Source organism: Salmo salar, chromosome 20 (genome assembly GCF_965601325.2).
Source record: "Salmo salar chromosome 20, fSalSal1, whole genome shotgun sequence".
Classification (NCBI taxonomy): domain Eukaryota; kingdom Metazoa; phylum Chordata; class Actinopteri; order Salmoniformes; family Salmonidae; genus Salmo; species Salmo salar.
The window spans coordinates 5,136,080-5,161,482 of NC_138310.1; the positions used below are offsets into that span (position 1 = coordinate 5,136,080).

Below are 25,403 nucleotides of genomic sequence, written 5' to 3' on the forward strand. Positions count from 1 at the left end.
TTTCAGGCGTTTGGAAATTGCTCCCAAGGATGAACCAGACTTTGTGGAGGTCTACAATTTTAGTGTATAAACTTCTGACCCCCTGGAATTGCAATACAATGAATTATAAGTGAAATAATTTGTCTGTAAACAATTTTGGGAAGAATTACGTGTCATGCACGAAGTTGATGTCCTAACCGACTTGCCAAAACTATAGTTTGTTAACAAGAAGTTTGTGGAGTGGTTCAAAACTAGTTTTAATGATTCCAACCTAAGCCTATGTAAACTTCCGACTTCAACTCGTGTGTGTGTGTGTGTGTGTGTGTGTGTGTGTGTGTGTGTGTGTGTGTGTGTGTATAACTCAGCAAAAAAACAAATGTCCTCTTACTGTCTACTGCGGTTATTTTCAACATGAGTAAATATTTGTATGATCATAAGATTCAACAACTGAGACATAAACTGAACAAGTTCCACAGACATGTGACTAACAGAAATTGAATGTGTCCCTGAACAAAGGGGGGGTCAAAATCAAAAGTAACAGTCGGTATCTGGTGTGGCCACCAGCTGCATTAACTTCTTGGGGCTATGTGGGACGCTAGCGTGCCACCCGTGGTGCACCCTATCAACAGCAGGTGCATTTCAAGAGCGGCAAATTTGAAACCAAATAAATGTCAAAATTCAAATTTTTCAAACATACAACTATCTTACACCCTTTGAAAGATAAACATCTCCTTAATCTAACCACGTTGTCCGATTTCAAAAAGGTTTTACGGCGAAAGCATAAAGTTAGATTATGTTAGGAGAGTACATTGACAATAGCTGTGTGTAATGTTTTGTCAATTCAAAGACAGGCGTCACCAAAACCATAAAACCAGCTAAAATGATGCACTAACCTTTAACAATCTCCATCAGATGACACTCCTAGGACATTATGTTAGACAATAAATGCATTTTTAGTTCTATCAAGTTCATATTTATATCCAAAAACAGCGGTTTACTATGGCGTTGATGTTGAGGAAATCGTTTCCCTCCAATAACCGGCAGTCAAGTCAGCACCACAAATTAAATAATTAAAATTAGAAAACATTGGTAAAATATTATATTGTCATTTAAAGAATTATAGATTTACATCTCTTGAACGCAATCAACTTGCCAGATTTAAAAATAACCTTACTGGGAAATCACACTTTGCAATAATCTGAGCACTGCGCCCAGAAAAATACACTTTGCTATACAGACAAACGGCCATGTTGGAGAGATCTAAAATCGAAAATACTATGTAAATAATCCATTACCTTTGATTCTCTTCATCAGATGTCACTTCCAGGAATCCCAGGTCCATAACGAATGTAGTTTTGTTCAAAAAAGCTCATCATTTATGTCCAAAAAGCTCCGTGTTGTTAGCACATGATCTAAGCCAGCCGGACTTCTCGTCGTGAACGAGGGGAAAAAATATATTTACGTTCGTTCAAACATGTCAAACGTTGTATAGCATAAATCATTAGTGCCTTTTTTAACCAGAACATGAATAATATTCAAGGTGGACGAATGCATTCTCTTTTAAAACGTTTTGGAACGAGGGTACCCAACATGAACTCGCGCGCCAGATTCTAATCGGCCATCACCGTTCCAACGCTCTTGTTCGGTCAGATCTCACAGTAAAAGACTCAAAACACTTTGTAAAGGCTGGTGACATCTAGTGGAAGCAATAGGAAGTGCCAAAACATTAATCAACCCCTGTGTGTTTCAATGGCGTAGGCTTAAAGGTAATTCAACACATCAGGTATCCACTTCCTGTCAGAAAATGTCTCAGGGTTTTGCCTGCCAAATGAGTTCTGTTATACTCACAGACACCATTCAAACAGTTTTAGAAACTTTAGGGTGTTTTCTATCCATATATAATAAGTATATGCATATTCTAGTTACTGGGTAGGATTAGTAACCAGATTAAATCGGGTACGTTTTTTTATCCAGCCGTGAAAATACTGCCCCCTAGCCCCAACAGGTTAAGTACTGCAGTGCATCTCCCCCTCGTGGACTGCACCAGATTTGCCCGTTCTTGCTGTGAGATGTTACCCCACTCTTCTATCAAGGCACCTGCAAGTTCCCGGACATTTCTGGGGGGAATGGCCCTAGCCCTCACCCTCCGATCCAACAGGTCCCAGACGTGCTCATTGGGATTGAGATCTGGGCTCTTTGCTGGCCATGGCAGAACACTGTCTTGCACTGTCTTGAATTTCACTGTCTTGAAATCACGCACAGAATGAGCAGTATGGCTGGTGGCGTTGTCATGTCAGGATGAGCCTATAGGAAGGGTACCACATGAGAGAGGAGGATATCTTCCCTGTAACACACAGCGTTGAGATTGCCTGCAATGACAACAAGCTCAGTCAGATGATGCTGTGACACACAGCCCCAGACCATGACAGACCCTCCACCTCCAAATCGATCCCGCTCCAGAGTACAGGCCTCGGTGTAACGCTCATTCCTTCGACGATAAACACGAATCCGTACATCACTCCTGATGAGACAAAACCACGACTCATCAAGTGAATTGAACTTTTTGCCAATCCTGTCTGGTCCAGCGATGGTGGGTTTGTGCCCATAGGCGACGTTGTTGCCAATGATGTCTGATGAGGACCTGCCTTACAACAGGCCTACAAGCCCTTAGTCCAGCCTCTCTCAGCCTATTGCGGACAGTCTGAGCACTGATGGAGGGATTGTGCATTCCTGGTGTAACTCGGGCAGTTGTTGTTGCCATCCTGTACCTGTCCCGCAGGTGTGATATTCGGATGTACCGGTCCTGTGTAGGTGTTTTACACGTGGTCTGCCACTGCGAGGACGATCAGCTGTCTGTCCTGTCTCCCTGTTGCGCTGTCTTTGGGGTCTCACAGTACGGACATTGCAATGTATTGCCCTGGCCACATCTGCAGTCCTCATGCGTCCTTGCAGCATGCCTAAGGCATGTTCACACAGATGAGCAGGGACCCTGGGAATCTTTCTTTTGGTGTTTTTCAGAGTCAGTAGAAAGACCTCTTTAGTGTTCTAAGTTTTCATAACTGTGACCTTAATTGCCTACCGTCTGGAAGCTGTTAGTGTCTTAACGACGTTCCACAGGCGCATGTTCATTAACTGTTAGTGGTTCATTGAACAAACATGGGAAACAGTGTTTGGACCATGATAGCTTGTTGTTGATGTGGACACCAAGGAACTTGAAGCTCTCAACCTGCTCCACTACAGCCCCGTCGAGGAGAATGGGGGCGTGCTCGGTCCTCTTTTTCCTCTAGTCCACAATCATCTCCTTAGTCTTGATCACGTTGAGGGAGAGGTTATTGTCCTTGCACCACATGGTCAGGTCTCTGGCCTCTTCCCTATAGGCTGTCTCATCGTTGTCAGTGATCAGGCCTACCACTGTTGTGTCATCAGAAAACGTAATGATGGTGTTGGAGTCGTGCCTGGCCGTGCAGTCATGAGTGAACAAGGAGTACAGTAGGGGACTGATCATGCACCCGTGAGGGGCCCCCGTGTTGAGGATCAGCGTGACGAATGTGTTGTTACCTACCCTTACCACATGGGGTGGCCCGTCAGGAAGTCAAGGATCATGTTGCAGAGGGAGCTGCTTAGTCCCAGGGTCCTTAGCTTAATGATGAGTTTTGAGGGCACTATGGTGTTGAACGCTGAGCTGTAGTCAATGAATAGCATTCTCACGTAGGTGTTCCTTTTGTCCAGGTGGAAAAGGGCAGTGTGGAGTGCAATAGAGATCGAATCATCTGTGGAGCTGTTGGTGCGGTATGCAAATTGGAGTGGGTCTAGGGTTTCTGGGATAATGTTTTTTTTTTTTTGTTTGTTTTTTACAGTTGAGAACAAGTTCTCATTTACAACTGCGACCTGGCCAAGATAAAGCAAAGCATTGCGACAAAAACAACAACACAGAGTTACACAAACAAACATACATTCCCTGTAGCTCAGTTGGTAGAGCATGGTGTTTGCAACACCAGGGTTGTGGGTTCGATTCCCACGGGGGGCCAGCAAAAAAAAAAAAATACAGTCAAATACACAATAGAAAAATCTATGTACAGTGTGTGCAAATGTAGAAGAGTAGGGAGGTAAGGCAATAAATAATTACAATTTAGCATTAACACTGGAGTGGTAGATGTGCAGATGATGATGTGCAAGTAGCGATACTGGGGTGCAAAAGAGCAAGAGGATAAGTAACAATATGGGGATGAGGTAGTTGGGTCTTCTATTTACATATTGGCTGCGTACAGGTACAGTGATCAGTAAGCTGCTCTGACAGCTGATGCTTAAAGTTAGAGAGGGAGATATAAGACTCCAGCTTCAGTGATTTTTGCAATTTGTTCCAGTCATTGGCAGCAGAGAACTGGAAGGAAAGGCGGCCAAAGGAAGTGTTGGCTTTGGGGAAGACCAGTGAAATATACCTGCTGGAGCATGTGCTCCGGGTGGGTGTTGCTATGATGACCAGTGAGCTGAGATAAGGCTGGGCTTTACCTAGTATAGACTTATAGATGACCTGGAGCCTGTGGGTGGTGACGAATATGTAGTGAGGGCCAGCCAACGAGAGCATACAGGTTGCAGTGGTGGGTAGTATATGGGGCTTTGGTGACAAAACGGATGGCACTGTGATAGACTGCATCCAATTTGCTGAGTAGAGTGTTGCAGGCTATTTTGTAAATGACGTCGCCGAAGTCAAGGATCGGTAGGATAGTCAGTTTTATGAGGGTATGTTTGGCAGCGTGAGTGAAGGAGGCTTTGTGGCGAAATAGGAAGCCGATTCTAGATTTAATTTTGGATTGGAGTTGTTTAATGTTAGTCTGGAAGGAGAGTTTACAGTCTAACCAGACACCTTGGTGTTTGTAGTTGTCCACATATTCTAAGTCGGAACCGTCCAGAGTATTGATGCTAGTCAGGCGGGAGGGTGCGGGCAGCAATCAGTTGAAGAGCATGCACTTAGTTTTACGTGCATTTAAAAGCCTCAGAAGGAGTGTTGTATGTCATTGAAGCCTGTTTGGAGGTTTGTTAGCACAGTGTCCAAAGAAGGGCCAGATGTATACAGAATGGTGTCGTCTGGGTAGAGGTGGATTAGAGAATCACCAGCGGCAAGAGCGACATCATTGATGTATACAGAGAAATGATTCGGCCCGAGAATTGAACCCTGTGGCACCCCCATAGAGACTGCCAGATGTCCGGACAACAGGCCCTCCGATTTGACACACTGAACTCTATTTGAGAAGTAGTTGGTGAACCAGGCGAGGTAGTCATTTGAGGAGCCAAGGCTATTGAGTCTGCCGATAAGAATGCAGTCAAAAGCCTTGGCCAGGTCTATGAAGACGGCTGCACAGTACTATCTTTTATCGATGGCGGTTATGATATCATTTAGGACCTTGAGTGTGTCTGAGGTGCACCCATGACCAGCTTTGAAACCAGATTTCATAGTGGAAAAGGTACGGTGGGATTCGAAATGGTCAGTGATCTGTTTGTTAACTTGGCTTTCGAAGATTTTAGAAAGGCAGGGCAGGATGGATATAGGTCTGTAACAGTTTGGGTCTAGAGTGTCTCACCCTTAAAAGAGGGGGATGACCGTGGCAGCTTTCCAATCTTTGGGGATCTCAGACGATATGAAAGAGATGTTGAATAGGCTAGTAATAGGGGTTGCAACAATTTCAGCTGATAATTTTAGAAAGAGGGTCCAGATTGTCTAGCCCATGTAGGGATCCAGATTTTGCCGCTCTTTCAGAACATCAGCTGTCTTGATTTGGGTGAAGGAGAAGCGGGGGAGGGGGCTTGGGCAAGTTGCTGAGATGTTGGCCGGGGTAGGGGTAGCCAGGTGGAAAGCATGGCCAGCCGTAGAAAAATGCTTATTGAAATGATCGATTATCGTAGATTTATCGGTGGTGACAATGTTTCCAATCCTCAGTGCAGTGGGCATCTGGGAGGATGTGCTCTTATTCTCCATGGACTTTACAGTGTCCCAAAACTTTTTGGAATTAGTGCTACAGGATGCAAATTTCTGTTTGAAAAAGCTAGCCTTAGCTTTCCTAACTGACTGAGTATATTGGTTCCTGACTTCCCTGAAAAGTTGCATATCGTGGGGTCTATTCCATGCTAATGCAGAACGCCACAGGGTCTTTTTGTGCTGGTCAAGGGCAGTCAAGTCTGGGGTGAACCAAGGGCTATATCTGTTAAAAAAATAAATAAATTGGGCATGCTCATTTCAGATCGTGAGGAAAGCACTTTTAAAGAGCAACCAGGCATCCTCTACGGACGGGATGAGGTCAATATCCTTCCAGGATACCCGGGCCAGGTCGATTAGAAAGGCCTGCTCGCTGAAGTGTTTTAGGGAGCGTTTGACAGTGATCAGGGGTGGTCATTTGACCGCGGACCCATAACGGACGCAGGCAGTGATCTCTGAGATCCTGCTTGAAGACAGCAGAGGTGTATTTAGAGGGCAAGTTGGTCAGGATGATATCTAAGAGGGTGCCCATGGTTACGGATTTAGGGTTGTACCTGGTAGGTTCCTTGATGATTTGTGTGAGATTGAGGGCATCTAGCTTAGATTGTAGGACGGCCGGGGTGTTAAGCATGTCCCAGTTTAGGTCACCTAACAGTACGAACTCTGAAGATAGATCAAATCAAATTTATTTTTATATAGCCCTTCGTACATCAGCTGATATTCTCAAAGTGCTGTACAGAAACCCAGCCTAGATGGGGGCAATTAATTCACGTAAGGTGTCCAGGGCACAGCTGGAGGCTGAAGGTGGTCTATAACAAGCGGCCACGGTGAGAGACTTGTTTCTGGAAAGGTGGATTTTTAAAAGTAGAAGCTCGAATTGTTTGGGCACAGACCTGGATAGTATAACAGAACTCTGCAGGCTATCTCTGCAGTAGATTGCAACTCCGCCCCCTTTGGCAGTTCTATCTTGTCATAGTTAGGGATGTATGCCGGGATTCAGACACGGCTAGGACATCTGGGTTGGTGGAGTGTGCTAAAGCAGTTAATAAAACAAACTTAGGGAGGAGGCTTCTAATGTTAACATGCATGAAACCAAGGCTTTTACTGTTACAGAAGTCAACAAATGAGAGCACCTGGGGAATGGGAGTGGAGCTAGGGGCTGCAGGGCCTGGGTTAACCTCCACATCACCAGAGGAACAAAGGAGTAGGATAAGGGTACTAGAGGTCGACCGATTATGATTTTTCGATGCCAATACCGATTTTTGGAGGACCGAAAAAGCCGATACCGATTAATCTGCCGTTTTTATTATTATTATTATTATTATTATAATACTTTTTTGGTTTATTTATTTATAATAATGATAATTACAACAATACTGAATGAACACTTATTTTATTTTAATATAATACATCAATAATATCAATTTAGCCTCAAATAAATAATGAAACATGTTCAATTTGGTTTAAATAATGCAAAACAAAGTGTTGGAGAAGAAAGTAAAACTGCAATATGTGCCATGTAAAAAAGCTAAGGTTTAAGTTCCTTGCTCAGGACATCTGATAGCTGGTATTTCCTGTTAAAAGAACTTAGTATAATATTCCCAGGTATGAAGTTTTAGGTTGTAGTTATTATAGGACTATTTCTCTCTATACCATTTGTATAGACAGCTATCTCAAGGTCATCAGGCTGTTTAACAGCCATCACTAACACAGAGAGGATGCTGCCTACATTCAGACTTGAAATCATTGGCCACTTTAATAAATGGATCACTAGTCACTTTAAAAATGCCACCTTAATAATCTTGAAATATATTGCATGACTCATCTCATACAGTGAGGGGGAAAAAGTATTTGATCCCCTCCTGATTTTGTACGTTTGCCCACTGTCAAATAAATGATCAGTCTATAATTTTAATGGTAGGTTTATTTGAACAGTGAGAGACAGAAGAACAACAAAAGAATCCTGAAAAACGCATGTCAAAAATGTTATAAAATGATTTGCATTTTAATGAGGGAAATAAGTATTTGACCCCTCTGCAAAACATGACTTAGTACTTGGTGGCAAAACCCTTGTTGGCAATCACAGAGGTCAGACGTTTCTTGTAGTTGGCCACCAGGTTTTCACACATCTCAGGAGGGATTTTGTCCCACTCCTCTTTGCAGATCTTCTCCAAGTCATTAAGGTTTTGAGGCTGACGTTTGGCAACTCGAACCTTCAGCTCCCTCCACAGATTTTCTATGGGATTAATGTCTGGAGACTGGCTAGGCCACTCCAGGACCTTAATGTGCTTCTTCTTGAGCCATTCCTTTGTTGCCTTGGCCCGTGTGTTTTGGGTAATTGTCATGCTGGAATACCCATCCATGACCCATTTTCAATGCCCTGGCTGAGGGAAGGAGGTTCTCACCCAAGATTTGACGGTACATGGCCCCGTCCATCGTCCCTTTGATGCGGTGAAGTTGTCCTGTCCCCTTAGCAGAAAAACACCCCCAAAGCATAATGTTTCCACCTCCATGTTTGACGGTGGAGATGGTGTTCTTGGGGTCATAGGCAGCATTCCTCCTCCTCCAAACACGGCGAGTTGATGTCAAAGAGCTCCATTTTGGTCTCATCTGACCACAACACTTTCACCCAGTTGTCCTCTGAATCATTCAGATGTTCATTGGCAAACTTCAGACGGGCATGTATATGTGCTTTCTTGAGCAGGGGGACCTTGCGGGCGCTGCAGGATTTCAGTCCTTCACGGCATAGTGTGCTACCAATTGTTTTCTTGGTGACTATGGTCCCAGCTGCCTTGAGATCATTGACAAGATCCTCCCGTGTAGTTCTGGGCTGATTCCTCACCGTTCTCATGATCATTGCAACTCCACGAGGTGAGATCTTGCATGGAGCCCCAGGCCGAGGGATATTGACAGTTCTTTTGTGTTTCTTCCGTTTGCGAATAATCGCACCAAATGTTGTCACCTTCTCATAAAGCTGCTTGGCGATGGTTTTGTAGCCCATTCCAGCCTTGTGTAGGTCTACAATCTTGTCCCTGACATCCTTGGAGAACTCTTTTGGTCTTGGCCATGGTGGAGAGTTTGGAATCTGATTGATTGATTGCTTCTGTGGACAGGTGTCTTTTTTACAGGTAACAAGCTGCAGTTAGGAGCACTCCCTTTAAGAGTGTGCTCCTAATCTCAGCTCGTTACTTTTATAAAAGACACCTGGGAGCCAGAAATCTTTCTGATTGAGAGGGGATCAAATACTTATTTCCCTCATTAAAAAGCAAATCAATTTATAACATTTTTACATGCGTTTCTGGATATTTTTGTTGTTATTCTGTCTCTCACTGTTCAAATAAACCTACCATCTAAATTATAGACTGATCCTTTCTTTGTCAGTGGGCAAACGTACAAAATCAGCAGGGATCAAATACTCCCCCCCCCCCCCCCCCACTGTATACAGTTGAAGTCGGAGGTTTCCATAGGCCTTAGCCAACTACATTTTAACTTGGTTTTTCACAATTCCTGACATTTAATCCCAGTAAAAATTCAATTTTTTAGGTCAGGTCACCACTTTATTTTAAGAATGTGAAGTGTCAGATAATAGTAGAGAGAATGATTTATTTCAACTTTTATTTCTTTCATCACATTCCCAGTGGGTCAGAAGTTTACATACATTCAATTAGTATTTGGTAGCATTGCCTTTAAATTGTTTAACCTGGGTCAAACGTTTCGGGTAGCCTTCCACAAGCTTCCCACAATAAGTTGGGTGAATTTTGACCCATTCCTCCTGACAGAGCTGGTTTGTAGGCCTCCTTGCTCGCACATGCTTTTTCAGTTCTGCCCACACATTTTAGGATTGAGGTCAGGGCTTTGTGATGGCCACTCCAATACCTTGACTTTGTTGTCCTTAAGCCATTTTGACACAACTTTGGAAGTATGCTTGGGGTCATTGTCCATTTGGAAGACCCATTTGCAACCAAGCTTTAACTTCCTGACTGATGTCTTGAGATGTTGCTTCAATATATCCACATAATTTTCCTGCCTTATGATGCCATCTATTTTGTGAAGTGCACCAGTCCCTCAAGCAGCAAAGCACCCCCACAACATGCTGCCGCCACCCCCGTGCTCCATGGTTGGGATGGTGTTCTTCGGCTTGCAAGCCTCCCCCTTTTTCCTCCAAACATAACGATGGTCATTATGGCCAAACAGTTCTATTTCTGTTTCATCAGACTAGAGAACATTTCTCCAAAAAGTACGATCTTTGTCCCCATGTGCAGTTGCAAACCGTAGTCTGGCTTTTTTATGGCGGTTTTGGAGCAGTGGCTTCTTCCTTGCTGAGTGGCCTTTCAGGTTTTGTCGATATAGGACAGGTTTTACTGTGGATATAGACACTTTTATACATGTTTCCTCCAGCGTCTTCACAAGGTCCTTTGCTGTTGTTCTGGGATTGATTTGCACTTTTCCCGCTTAAGTACGTTCAACTTAGGAGACAGAACGCGTCTACTTCCTGAGCGGTATGACGGCTGCGTGGTCCCATGGTGTTTGTTAGAGGTCGACCGATTATGATTTTTCAACACCGATACCGATTATTGGAGGGCCAAAAAAAAGCCGATACCGATTAAAATCGGCAGATTTTTTCCAAATATATTTATTTCTTTATTTGTAGTAATGACAATTTCAACAATACTGAATGAACCACTTTTATTTTAACTTAATATAATACATCAATAAAAATCTATTTAGCCTCAAATAAATAATGAAACATGTTCAATTTGGTTTAAAAATGCAAAAACTAAATGTTGGAGAAGAAAGTAAAATTGCAATATGTGCTAACGTTTAAGTTCCTTGCTCAGAACATGAGAACATATGAAAGCTGGTGGTTCCTGTTAACTAGGGGTGCGCCAGCCTAGGGGTACACCAGCCTAATCTCGGGAGTTGATAGGCTTGAAGTCATAAACGGCTCAATGCTTGAAGCACAACGAAGAGCTTCTGGCAAACGCACGAAAGTGCTTTTTGAATGAATGCTTACGAGCGTGATGCTGCCTACCACCGCTCAGTCAGACTGCTCTATCAAATATCAAATCATAGAATTAATTATAACATAATAACACACAGAAATACGAGCCCTAGGTCATTATTATGGTCAAATCCGGAAACTATCATTTCGAAAACAAAACGTTTATTCTTTCAGTGAAATACGGAACCGTTACGTATTTTATCTAACGGGTGGCATCCCTAAGTCTAAATATTGCTGTTACATTGTACAACCTTCAATGTTATGTCATAATTATGTACAATTCAGGCAAATTAATTACGTTCTTTGTTAGGAATAAATGGTCTTCACACAGTTCGCAATGAGCCAGGCGGCCCAAACTGCTGCATATACCCTGACTACTTGCACGGAACGTAAGAGAAGTGACACAATTTCCCTAGTTAAAAGAAAGTAATGTTAGCAGGCAATATTAACTAAATATGTAGGTTTAAAAATATATACTTGAGTATTGATTTTAAGAAAGGCGTTGATGTTTATGGTTAGGTACACATTGGTGCAACGACAGTGCTTTTTTCGCAAATGCGCTTGTTAAATAACCGTTTGGCGTAGTAGGCTATGATTCAATGATAAATTAACAGGCACCGCATCGATTATATGCAACGCAGGACAAGCTAGATAAACTAGTAATATCATCAACCATGTGTAGTTAACTGGTGATTATGTTAACCTGTTAGGGCTAGGGGGCAGTATTGACACGGCTGGATAAAAAACATACCCGATTTAATCTGGTTACCACTCCTACCCAGTAACTAGAATATGCATATACTTATTACATATGGATAGAAAACACCCTAAAGTTTCTAAAACTGTTTGAATGGTGTCTGTGAGTATAACAGAACTCAAATGGCAGGTCAAAACCTGAGAGATTCCTTTACAGGAAGTGGCCTGTCTGACCATTTCTTGAACTTCTTTTCCATCTCTATCTTTTACTAAGGATCTCTGCTCTAACGTGACACTTCCCACGTCGTCCATAGGCGCTCAGAGCCCGGGAAAAAACAGAATGTCGTCATTCCAGCCCCAGGCTGAAACACATTATCGCCTTTCTCAAGTGGCCGATCAAGGGACTCTGGGCTTATGCGCATGACCCGACCGCCCCCGCCTTTGTGATTTTTTCCTCTGTTTGCCGAAAAGGAGATTCCCTGTCGGAATATTATCTCTTTTCTACGAGAAAAATGGCGTAAAAATTGATTTTAAACAGCGGTTGACATGCTTCGAAGTACGGTAATGGAATATTTAGAATTTTATTGTCACGAATTGCGCCATGGGCGCGACACTTCTTTACCATTTCGGATAGTGTCTGGAACGCACGAACAAAACGCCGCTATTCGGATATAACGATGGATTATTTTGGACCAAACCAACATTTGTTATTGAAGTAGCAGTCCTGGGTGTGCATTCTGACGAAGACAACAAAAGGTAATCAAACTTTTATAATAGTAAATATGATTATGGTGAGTGCTAAACTTGCCGGGTGTCTAAATAGCGAGCCCGTGATGCCTGGGCTATGTACTTAGAATATTGCAAAATGTGCTTTCACCAAAAAGCTATTTTAAAATCGGACATATCGAGTGCATAGAGGAGGTCTGTATCTATAATTCTTAAAATAATTGTTATGCTTTTTGTGAACGTTTATCGTGAGTAATTTAGTAAAATGTTAGCGAATTCCCCGGAAGTTTGCGGGGGGTATGCTAGTTCTGAACGTCACATGCTAATGTAAAAAGCTGGTTTTTGATATAAATATGAACTTGATTGAACAAAACATGCATGTATTGTATAACATAATGTCCTAGGGTTGTCATCTGATGAAGATCAAAGGTGAGTGCTGCATTTAGCTGTCTTCTGGGTTTTGGTGACATTATATGCTGGCTTGAAAAATGGGTGTCTGATTATTTCTGGCTTGGTACTCTGCTGACATAATCTAATGTTTTGCTTTCGTTGTAAAGCCTTTTTGAAATCGGACAGTGTGGTTAGATTAACGAGAGTCTTGTCTTTAAATAGCTGTAAAATAGTCATATGTTTGAGAAATTGAAGTAATAGGATTTTTAAGGTTTTGAAAATCGCGCCACAGGCTGCAAGTGGCTGTTACGTAGGTGGGACGCAAGCGTCCCACCTAGCCCATAGAGGTTAAGATTGATTGTTTTTTATAAGATACATTTAATGCTAGCTAGCACCTTACCTTGGCTCCTTGCTGCACTCGCATAACAGGTAGTCAGCCTGCCACACAGTCTCCACGTGGAGTTCAATGTAATCGGCCATGATCGGTGTCCAGTAATACTGATTGTTGTGAAAACTCGAAGTCGGCCCTAATTAATCGTCCGACGTCTAGTGTTTATACTTGCATACTATTGTTTGCACAGATGAACGTGGTACCTTCTGGGATTTGGAAATTGCTCCCAAGGATGAACCAGACTTGTGGAGGTCTACAATTTCTTTTGAGGTCTTTGCTGATTTCTTTTGATTTTCCTATGATGTCAAGCAAAGAGGCACTGAGTTTGGAGGTAGGGCTTGAAATACATCCACAGGTACACCTCCAATTTACTCAAATGATGTCAATTAGCGTATCAGAAGCTTCTAAAGCATGACATCATTTTCTGGAATTTTCCAAGCTGTTTAAAGGCACAGTCAATTTAGTGTATGTAAACTTCTGACCCACCGGAATTGTGATACAGTGAGTTATAAGTTAAATAATATGTCTGTAAACAATTGTTGGAAAAATGACTTGTGTCATGCACGAAGTAGAGATGTCCTAACCGACTTGCCAAAACTATAGTTTGTTAACAAGAAATTTGTGGAGTGGTTGAAAAACGAGTTTTAATGACTCCAACCTAAGTGTATGTAAACTTCCGACTTCAACTGTGTATGTATGTATGTATGTATGTATGTATGTGTATATATATATATATATATGTATATGTATTATATATATATATATATATATATATATATATATATGTATATGTATATATGTCCCTTTATTTTTTTGAGCTCTCTCTCTCTCTCTGTGTCTCTCTCTCTGTGTGTCTCTGTATGTGTATATATTATATATATATGTATATATATATATATATATGTGTATATATATGTGTATATATATGTGTATATATATGTGTATATATATATATATATGTATATATGTATATATATGTATGTATATATGTATATATATGTATGTATATATATATATATATATATATATGTATATATATGTATATATATATATATATGTATATATATGTATATATATATATATATGTATATATATATATATGTATATATATATATATGTATATATATGTATATATGTATATATATATATATATGTATATATATGTATATATGTATATATATATATATATGTATATATATGTATATATGTATATATATATGTATATATATGTATATATATGTATATATGTATATATATATATGTATATATGTATATATATGTATATGTATATATATGTATATATATATGTATGTATATATGTATATATATATGTATATATGTATATATGTATGTATATATATATATATATATATACACAAACAGAGACACACAGAGAGAGAGACACAGAGAGAGAGAGAGAGCTCAAAAAAATAAAGGGAACACTTAAACAACACATCCTAGATCTGAATGAAAGAAATAATCTTATTAAATACTTTTTTCTTTACATAGTTGAATGTGCTGACAACAAAATCACACAAAAATAATCAATGGAAATCCAATTTATCAACCCATGGAGGTCTGGATTTGGAGTCACACTCAAAATTAAAGTGGAAAACCACACTACAGGCTGATCCAACTTTGATGTAATGTCCTTAGAACAAGTCAAAATGAGGCTCAGTAGTGTGTGCGGCCTCCACGTGCCTGTATGACCTCCCTACAACGCCTGGGCATGCTCCTGATGAGAGGGCGGATGGTCTCCTGAGGGATCTCCTCCCAGACCTGGACTAAAGCATCCGCCAACTCCTGGACAGTCTGTGGTGCAACGTGGCGTTGGTGGATGGAGCGAGACATGATGTCCCAGATATGCTCAATTGGATTCAGGTCTGGGAAACGGGCAGGCCAGTCCATAGCATCAATGCCTTCCTCTTGCAGGAACTGCTGACACACTCCAGCCACATGAGGTCTAGCATTGTCTTGCATTTGGAGGAACCCAGGGCCAACCGCACCAGCATATGGTCTCACAAGGGGTCTGAGGATCTCATCTCGGTACCTAATGGCAGTCAGGCTACCTCTAGCAAGCACATGGAGGGCTGTGCGGCCCCCCAAAGAAATGCCACCCCACACCATGACTGACCCACCGCCAAACCGGTCATGCTGGACGATGTTGCAGGCGGCAGAATGTTCTCCACGGCGTCTTCAGACTCTGTCACGTCTGTCACGTGCTCAGTGTGAACCTGCGTTCAGCTGTGAAGAGCACAGGGCGCCAGTGTCGAATTTGCCAATCTTGGTGTTCTCTGGCAAATGCCAAACATCCTGCACGGTGTTGGCCTGTAAGCACAACCCCCACCTGTGGACGTCGGGCCCTCATACCACCCTCATGGAGTCTGTTTCTGACCGTTTGAGCAGACACATGCACATTTGTGGCCTGCTGGGGGTCATTTTGCAGGGCTCTGGCAGTGCTCCTCCTGCTCCTCCTTGCACAAAGGCGGAGGTAGCGGTCCTGCTGCTGAGTTGTTGCCCTCCTACGGCCTCCTCCACGTCTCCTGATGTACTGGCCTGTCTCCTGGTAGCGCCTCCATGCTCTGGACACTACGCTGACAGACACAGCAAACCTTCTTGCCACAGCTTGCATTGATGTGCCATCCTGGATGAGCTGCACTACCTGAGCCACTTGTGTGGGTTGTAGACTCTGTCTCATGCTACCACTAGAGTGAAAGCACCGCCATCATTCAAAAGTGACCAAAACATCAGCCAGGAAGCATAGGAACTGAGAAGTGGTCTGTGGTCTCCACCTGCAGAACCACTCCTTTATTGGGGGTGTCTTGCTTATTGCCTATAATTTCCACCTGTTGTCTATTCCATTTGCACAACAGCATGTTACATTTATTGTCAATCAGTGTTGCTTCCTAAGTGGACAGTTTGATTTCACAGAAGTGTGATTGACTTGGAGTTACATTGTGTTGTTTAAGTGTTCCCTTTATTTTTTTGAGCAGTGTATATATATATAAATATAGATATAAATATATATAGATATAAATATATAGATATAGATATAAATATATTTATATATATAGATTTTTTTTTTTTTTGTGTGTGTGTGTATATGTACTCAACCGTTTAAAAGTTTGGGGTCACTTAGAAATGTCCTTGTTTTTGAAAGAAAAGCACATTTCTTGTCCATTAAAATAACATCAAATTGATCAGAAATACAGTGTAGACATTGTTAATGTTGTACATGACTATTGTAGCTGGAAACGGCAGATTTTTTTTAATGGAATATCTACATAGGCCTACAGAGGCCCATTATCAGCAACAATCACTCCTTTGTTCCAATGTCACGTTGTGTTAGCTAATCCAAATTTTAAGGCTAATAGATCATTTAAAAAAAAAATTACAATTATTTACAATTATTTACAATTACAAAAATTTACAATTATTTACAAAAATTTACAACAGCTGAAAACTGTTGTACTGATTAAAGAAGCAATACAACTGGCCTTCTTTAGACTTGTTGAGTATCTGGAGCATCAGCATTTGTGGGTTCGATTACAGGCTCAAAATGGCCAGAAACAAATACCTTTCTTCTGAAATGCGTCAGTCTTTTCTTGTTCTGAGAAATGAAGGCTATTCCATGTGAGAAATTGCCAAGAAACTGAAGATCTTGTACACCGCTGTGTACTACTCCCTTCACAGAGCGGTGCAAAATGGCTCTAAACAGAATAGAAAGAGTGGGAGGCCCCGGTGCATAACTGAGCAGAAGGACAAGTACATTAGTGTCTCTAGTTTGAGAAACAGACGCCTCATAAGTCCTCAACTGGCAGCTTCATTAAATAGTACTCGCAAAACACCAGTCTCAACATCAACAGTGAAGAGGCTAAATGTAGAGAGCAAAACTGACTTGAGCTGGAACTATTGTTTTGGTCTAATTGAATTTCAAGTGGACTCGTTAGCACCACCAAAACAGAAAAACGACAATTTAGAGGGGACAGAGAGATGTAGTTTGTTGCCACATCGGCAAAGTAAACGTGGAAACTTATTCAATGGCGTTGTCTGCCGGATTGGGAAAAATAGTGCCAAGAACTGGTTCAGGAAAACATAAAAAGAGTTAGAAAAGAGCCTTCAACTGAACCACATTAAGAAACTGCCAGCTTTGGGATGTGTATAATATATTGTCCATTGATGCTCTCTGTGAAAAGGATGTTTGTCTTTTTTCTGTAGTTGATATCTCTGGATTTGACTGTATGCCTCAGTATTAACTTTCCCCTTACCTCCTTCCTTCTCCTGTGCAGAAAAGGCAGGCTCGGCGCCAGCAGGGGGCGCCTCTCGAATGAGTGGCAGCAGCAGCTCCTCTGACTCTGGCAGCAGCAGCTCCAGTGGCTCCAGCTCAGAAAGCAGTGACTCCGATTGATCAGAGAAAGACCCACATACAGTTCAGTCCCTCTTACCGTAGTTAATTTACCCCCCCCTTTTTAGCTAGTAGTCTACTCTCTTTTTTCTTCCCCTGGATGACTTTTATAAGATAATGAAAAGACTTTGAATGACGAGGATATTGATAATGTTTTGTATTTAGAAATGCCTTTACAGAAAAAAACGTAGGAAACGTGTAAGAAGATATAGCTGACTGAACATAGTCAGGATTTGTTTTTGCTGGCCCTTAAAGGGAAATGCCTGGTATCACCAGAACAACATGCGTTTAGTTAATATTATAATTTTTTAAAGACTATGTTACGTAAGTAGTAAACCGTTAAGAAACACTGAGATTGATTTTGGTTTGGACAAAATTGTCTCAAGGAACAAATATGGTCTTTCTCTTCCTGGGATGGCTGTTGCCTCTAGTTTGACCTTTGCCACCACACATTATTCCATTTTTTCCCCCTCGGTTTTATGGATACAGCTATATTTAAGAAATTAAGATAATTGTTATTTTATGGTCATACATATAATTTCTGTTGACAATGTAAAACAAATGGTTTTAATGATCATCTATAGAAGAGAATTGATAACTGTTTATTTTTGTTCTCAATCTTCCATTCTCCATTCAGTGTTTGTAAATCTGTTGTCTCAAGGGTCTGTTCAATGTAGTTGACGGTTAACACTAGACTGCGGTTGAGTGATACATTGACTTAATCATGGCCCTACTTGTATTTACTGAGTGTTTTATCTACACATTTATGGCAAAGTAAAGTTGCTGTTTGATACATTTTCTGATTGTCTTAAAGATTATTTTTGAGTCTCATGCTTTGATATTCTGTCCCCAGTATGTGGTGGCATATAGAAATTCACTTTTTGCAGCCAGTGTTAATGTTAAATGCTCCCCTACTAAGATGTAACACACATCACACACTCTTGTGGTTTGTTTCCCAGCCTGTTTGTATATTTGGCATGTGCCATATCTGACAACTTTCATTATTGAATGTTATAACTTTTTCCTTTGTCTGTGTATGGGCTAGTCTTTCATTTGAACATTATGGTTATATTCCATATGTAGGTGAATTAACACTCACAGTATAGCCCGTTTCTTTTCTTTTTTTTTCTTTCTCTGTGTAAACGACTAATCGCCACGTGTACAAAAACTTACACAAGACAGAAAATTAGAATCTAAAAGTAAATAATCTTATTGTTATTTTGTTAATATTCGAGCATTACAAAGACCTCTGTAAACAAAACTAGGTAGATGTGTCATAACACACAACCTAGTCTTCCTTCCAAATTCAGAATCATGAAGTCTGCTTGTTTACCTTTTACAATACACCTGTTGTGACTGGATTTTTACAATTATGTATCTGTAATTTCTGAGGTGGTAAGTGTATTTTCTATCAATTTTAGATAATTTACAACTGCAGTTGACAAAGCTGAGATCATTTGGTTAGTTGTTAGTAGTGGTGATGTTTTAAACTTGATCTGCTAAATCCCCATTAACCTCATTATACAGATTCAGACAACCTCTTACATAAAAAAAAGCTGGTTTTGCCCGAGGGATGTCATACGAATTGTTTTCACCATATTCACTTATTTGTTCATTTTAGTTCTTGGTCAACATATAATAGATAATTTTTATATTTTAATAAAATAATTTTATGTATTTGCATGCACTCCTGCTGTAACTTTCTGAAATATTTTTTAGCACTGTATTGTAACTTCTGTAGACATCAATCTTTGAGAACTAAAGATTTGTGTTGTAGTTTTAGGGTTGTTTAAGGGTGAAATTACATAGGGATGCTGGGCAAACAAAAAGTTAATATTTGATGTAATTATTTACATGGGATACCATATTTTCTGAGTTCCTTTGTTTTCATAAATAAACCACATAAACATACATGATTGTGAGCTCCTTTGTATCCCATCCACATCACAGCTGTTTAGGCCAATAACTGTCAGTGGCATAGCTATGTCAAAGGTATGTGGTAAGTCAGAACTTATAGTAGTTGACAGACATTTAATTGAAAGAGCACACGTCTATTCCACATGACAGTGCACATAATCAACCTCTACTTGCTGTTGGAACAGTTTGTTTATTTTTTGTAATTGTTTCAGTTTACTTACGATAATACTGCATTGAAATGCAAAAAAATCAAGACATTATACATAGGCCTGAGCTTATACTGCCATGCCCCAATACATACACAGGAAGCCTCTTTTAGAATCAGAGATTGAAATACTTACACATTCATCTTTAACATAACGTAGGCTCAGCATTCCCGAACAGTCTCATTTACAAGTCAGAATGTTGAACAAACTTAATTTCAACTTCACCTGTTGTCCGCAAATTTTTGTCCCTATGTTGGCGGTAATCTAATAGAAAAGCACTCTTTATTTGGATACTACAGAAAGTGTCATACTATCTGTTGATAAGCAACTACTTGCTAATGTTACAGTTAGGGTTAGGGTAAGGGTTAAGTTAAGTGATTAACCAACATTTCTGTTATTTTTCCGATTTAAAGCAACTAATTGTTTTGTTTTAGTTTTTTTTCTCTGTGCTCTATGTGCACATTGCACAGTTTCTCTAGAGATAAATCAGATCCAGCCTGAACTGTGCAATGGTAGTAGGGAATTATAGTGCAGAAAACATGGTAATTACCTACAATGACCATAATCCATTGCACCTACTTGTCCAGTCTGTGTTTATTTTATGCCTGCTATGGAAGAGAGAAGAATGCACACCTAAACTCAGCAAAAAAATAAACGTCCTCTCACTGTCAACTGCATTTAATTTCAGCAAACTTAACATGTGTAAATACACTGCTCCAAAAAATAAAGGGAACGCTTAAACAACACATCCTAGATCTGAATGAAAGAAATAATCTTATTAAATACTTTTTTCTTTACATAGTTGAATGTGCTGACAACAAAATCACACAAAAATAATCAATGGAAATCCAATTTATCAACCCATGGAGGTCTGGATTTGGAGTCACACCTAAAATTAAAGTGGAAAACCACACTACAGGCTGATCCAACTTTGATGTAATGTCCTTAAAACAAGTCAAAATGAGGCTCCGTAGTGTGTGTGGCCTCCACGTGCCTGTATGACCTCCCTACAACGCCTGGGCATGCTCCTGATGAGGTGGCGGATGGTCTCCTGAGGGATCTCCTTCCAGACCTGGACTAAAACATCCGCCAACTCCTGGACAGTCTGTGGTGCAACGTGGCGTTGGTGGATGGAGCGAGACATGATGTCTCAGATGTGCTCAATTGGATTCAGGTCTGGGGAACGGGCGGGCCAGTCCATAGCATCAATGCCTTCCTCTTGCAGGAACTGCTGACACACTCCAGCCACATGAGGTCTAGCATTGTTTTGCATTAGGAGGAACCCAGGGCCAACCGCACCAGCATATGGTCTCACAAGGGGTCTGAGGATCTCATCTCGGTACCTAATGGTAGTCAGGCTACCTCTGGCGAGCACATGGAGGGCTGTGCGGCCCCCCAAAGAAATCCCACCCCACACCATGACTGACCCACCGCCAAACCGGTCATGCTGGAGGATGTTGCAGGCAGCAGAACATTCTCCACGGCGTCTCCAGACTCTGTCACGTCTGTCACGTGCTCAGTGTGAGCCTGCTTTCATCTGTGAAGAGCACAGGGCGCCAGTGGCGAATTTGCCAATCTTGGTGTTCTCTGGCAAATGCCAAACGTCCTGCACGGTGTTGGGCTGTAAGCACAACCCCCACCTGTGGACGTCGGGCCCTCATACCACCCTCATGGAGTCTGTTTCTGAGAGTTTGAGCAGGCACATGCACATTTGTGGCCTGCTGGAGGTCATTTTGCAGGGCTCTGGCAGTGCTCCTCCTGCTCCTCCTTGCACAAAGGCGGAAGTAGCGGTCCTGCTGCTGGGTTGTTGCCCTCCTACGGCCTCCTCCACGTCTCCTAATGTACTGGCCTGTCTCCTGGTAGCGCCTCCATGCTCTGGACACTACGCTGACAGACACAGCAAACCTTCTTGCCACAGCTCGCATTGATGTGCCATCCTGGATGAGCTGCACTACCTGAGCCACTTGTGTGGGTTGTAGACTCCGTCTCATGCTACCACTAGAGTGAAAGCACCGCCAGCATTCAAAAGTGACCAAAACATCAGCCAGGAAGCATAGGAACTGAGAAGTGGTCTGTGGTCTCCACCTGCACAACCACTCCTTTATTGGGGGTGTCTTGCTTATTGCCTATAATTTCCACCTGTTGTCTATTCCATTTGCACAACAGCATGTGAAATGTATTGTCAATCAGTGTTGCTTCCTAAGTGGACAGTTTGATTTCACAGAAGTGTGATTGACTTGGAGTTACATTGTGTTGTTTAAGTGTTCCCTTTATTTTTTTTAGCAGTATATTTGTATGAACATAAGATTCAACTGAGACATAAACTGAACAAGTTCCACAGACATGTGATTAACAGAAATGGAATAATGTGTCCCTGAACAAAGTGGGGGTCAAAATCAAAAGTAACAGTCAGTATCTGGTGTGGCCACCAGCTGCATTAAGTACTGCAGTGCATCTCCTCCTCATGGACTGCACCAGATTTGCCAGTTCTTGCTGTGAGATGTTACCCCACTCTTCCACCAAGGCACCTGCAAGTTCCTGGACATTTCTGGGGGGGACGGCCCTAGCCCTCACCCTCCGATCCAACAGGTCCCAGACGTGCTCAATGGGATTGAGATCCGGGCTCTTCGCTGGCCATGGCAGAACACTGACATTCCTGTCTTGCAGGAAATCACGCACAGAACGAGCTGTATGGCTGGTGGTATTGTAATGCTGGAGGGTCATGTTAGGATGAGCCTGCAGGAAGGGTACCACATGAGGGAGGAGCATATCTTCCCTGTAACGCACAGCGTTGCGATTGCCTGCATTGATAACAAGCTCAGTCCGATGATGCTGTGACACACCGCCCCAGACCACGATGGACCCTCCACCTCCAAGTCGATCCTGCTCAAGAGTACAGGCCTCGGTGTAACGCTCATTCCTTCAACGATAAATGCGAATCCGACCATCACCCCTGGTGAGACAAAACCGCGACTCGTCAGTGAAGAGCACTTTTTGCCAGTGCTGTCTGGTCCAGCGACGGTGGGTTTGTGCCCATAGGCTACGTTGTTGCCGGTGATGTCTGATGAGGACCTGCCTTACAACAGGCCTACAAGCCCTCAGTCCAGCCTCTCTCAGCCTATTGCGGACAGTCAGCACTGATGGAGGGATTGTGCGTTCCTGGTGTAACTCAGGCAGTTGTTGTTGACATCCTGTACCTGTCTCGCAGGTGTGATGTTCGGATGTACCGAACTTGTGCAGGTGTTGTTACATGTGGTCTGCCACTGCGAGGATGATCAGCTGTCCGTCCTGTCTCCATGTAGCCGTGTCTTAGGTTTCTCACAGTACAGACATTGCAATTTATTGCCCTGGCCACATCTGCAGTCCTCATGCCTCCTTACAGCATGCCTAAGGCACGTTCAAGCAGATGAGCAGGGACATTGGGCATCTTTCTTTTGGTGTTTTTCAGAGTCAGTAGAGAGGCCTCTTAAGTGTCCTAAGTTTTCATAACTATGACCTTAATTGCCTACTGTCTGTAAACTGTTGTTGTCTTAACGACCGTTTCACAGGTGCATGTTCATTAATTGTTTATGGTTCATTGAACAAGCATGGGAAACTGTGTTTAAACCCTTTACAAGTCAGATCTGTGAAGTTATTTGGATTGGACAGGGATTGGACAGGGTTCTGAAAAAGGGTTTATTTTTTTCCTGAGTTTACTTGTCAGGTCTGTGTGTTCATTTTATGCCTGCTATGGAAGACAGAAAAATGCGCAATCGTGAGGGAATATTGAGAGCAGCTGTTGCTTTGCAAGGTATCTCTACCTGAAAATTCAAGATCTAAGTAATTGATAGTTGGTATTCCGCAGTCATAAAAGTATGCCTTATTTACTTTGGAGTACTACAAAATAGTGATTTTGTCAGACAGCATAGGCAGCAGTTCTGTAGACTTGAAATGAAATAATAAAGTCATCAAATAAAACAAATGTAATGTACACAACAACTGAAATATTTTAATTCAAGTAAAGTTGTGAATAAATTATGGTTAATAAGTGATAACCATGTAGTGATAACCAGTCCGTCACTACCATCATGGGATTTTTATTAATTGTTTTATTCTGTGTTGTTACAGCATTCAACCCACATAATGCATAGTGCATTTAATGTTTTTTTTTATTATAGAAATGGAAAACCATGATTATTTTGTACTAATCTAACTGAAATTGAACAGACCTCAAAAGCACTAATCGCTCAGAACTAGTGTTAGGATTAGGGCTGGGGTTAAATTTAGGGTTAGGATAAGGGTTAAGATGTTAACAGAATGTGTAATTTACCATATTAAACACAAAACTATGTTTCATGTGAGAATTAGAAAGGAGTGATGCTGAAAAAGAAAATTCATTATTGCCTACTTCACCCCTATTTTATTTTCTATTAGCAAAAATAATGTGTAATTCCAGAAGTTAGCTACACCGCTACATGGCAAAACTACTGAAAACACTACCTAGATTTGAATTTAATTCAACTACCACCAAGCTACTGCAAAATGTAGTTAAATTACTAGTTGAACTGCATGTAGTTCACTACTCCCAAGTGGTGTAGTGCTATTTTTTTTAGGTGAGGGAGCGCAATTTTTTTAATTTAAATAATGTCATCAGTTCATCAATAAAAGTTTGTATTGACAGATATAGACTATTGAATAGCCTATCATTATAGAATATTCATAAAATGCATCCTCCAATTGCAACATCTGCCTATGCCCACACTTAGGCTTACCTCATTTCAAAACAGGCCATCATTACTGTCAATTGTGAATTATAATTATTTATGCTTTACCGGTTAAAAGTCCAAACTGCATCTGCATGCTAATCATTCGATTGACCTAAATCAGTTGGGAATATGCATTTACCTTATAAACTACATGACCAAAAGTATGTGGACACCTGCTTGTCAAACATCTCATTCCAAAGTCATGGGCATTAACATGGAGTTGGTCCCCCATTTGCTGCAATATCAGCTTCCACTCTTCTGGGAAGGCTTTCCACTAGATTTTGGAACATTGCTGTGGGGACTTGCTTACATTCAGCCACAAGAGCATTAGTGAGATCGGGCACTGATGTTGGGCGATTAGGCCTGGCTCGCAGTCGGCGTTCCAATTCATCTCAGAGGTGTTCGATGGGGTTGAGGTCAGGTCTCTGTGCAGGCCAGTCAAGTTCTTCCACACTGATCTTGACAAACCATTTCTGCATGGACCTCGGTTTGTGCACGGGGGCATTGTCATGCTGAAACTGGAAAGGGTCTTCCCCAAACTTTTGCCACAAAGTTGGAAGCACAGAATCATATAGAATGTCATTGTATGCTGTAGCTTTAAGATTCCCCGTCACTGGAACTAAGGGGCCTAGCCCGAAGACCATTATTCCTCCTCCACCAAACTTTACAGCTGGCACTATGCATTGGGGCAGGTAGCATCCTCCTGGCATCCGCCAAACCCAGATTCGTCCGTCTGACTGCCAGATGGTGAAGTGTGATTCCTTACTCCAGAGAACATGTTTCCATTGCTCGGGAGTCCAACAGTGGCGAGCTTTACAAAACTCCAGCCAACGCATGGCATTGCGCTTGGTGATCTTAGGCTTGTGTGCAGCAGTTGTTGTGCTGACGTTGCTTCCAGAGGCAGTTTTGAACTCGGCAGTGAGTGTTGCAGCTGAGAACAGACGATTTTTACGCGCTACGCACCTCAGCCCTCGG

General features: G+C 41.7%; 1 protein-coding gene across 6 annotated transcripts in view; it reads left to right on the forward strand.

Annotated features, from left to right (window-relative positions):
- Positions 1–19,471, forward strand: part of LOC106580204 (bromodomain-containing protein 3) — a 32,269-nt gene extending 12,798 nt beyond the window's left edge. For all 6 annotated transcript variants that reach the window (XM_082966158.1, XM_082966159.1, XM_082966161.1 and 3 more), the window contains one exon: positions 17,445–19,471. In XM_082966158.1, coding sequence (XP_082822284.1) covers positions 17,445–17,563 — 119 coding nt within the window. In that variant the 3' untranslated portion in view covers positions 17,564–19,471. The remainder of the gene's footprint in view (positions 1–17,444) is intronic.
- The last annotated feature ends 5,932 nt before the right edge of the window (positions 19,472–25,403 follow it).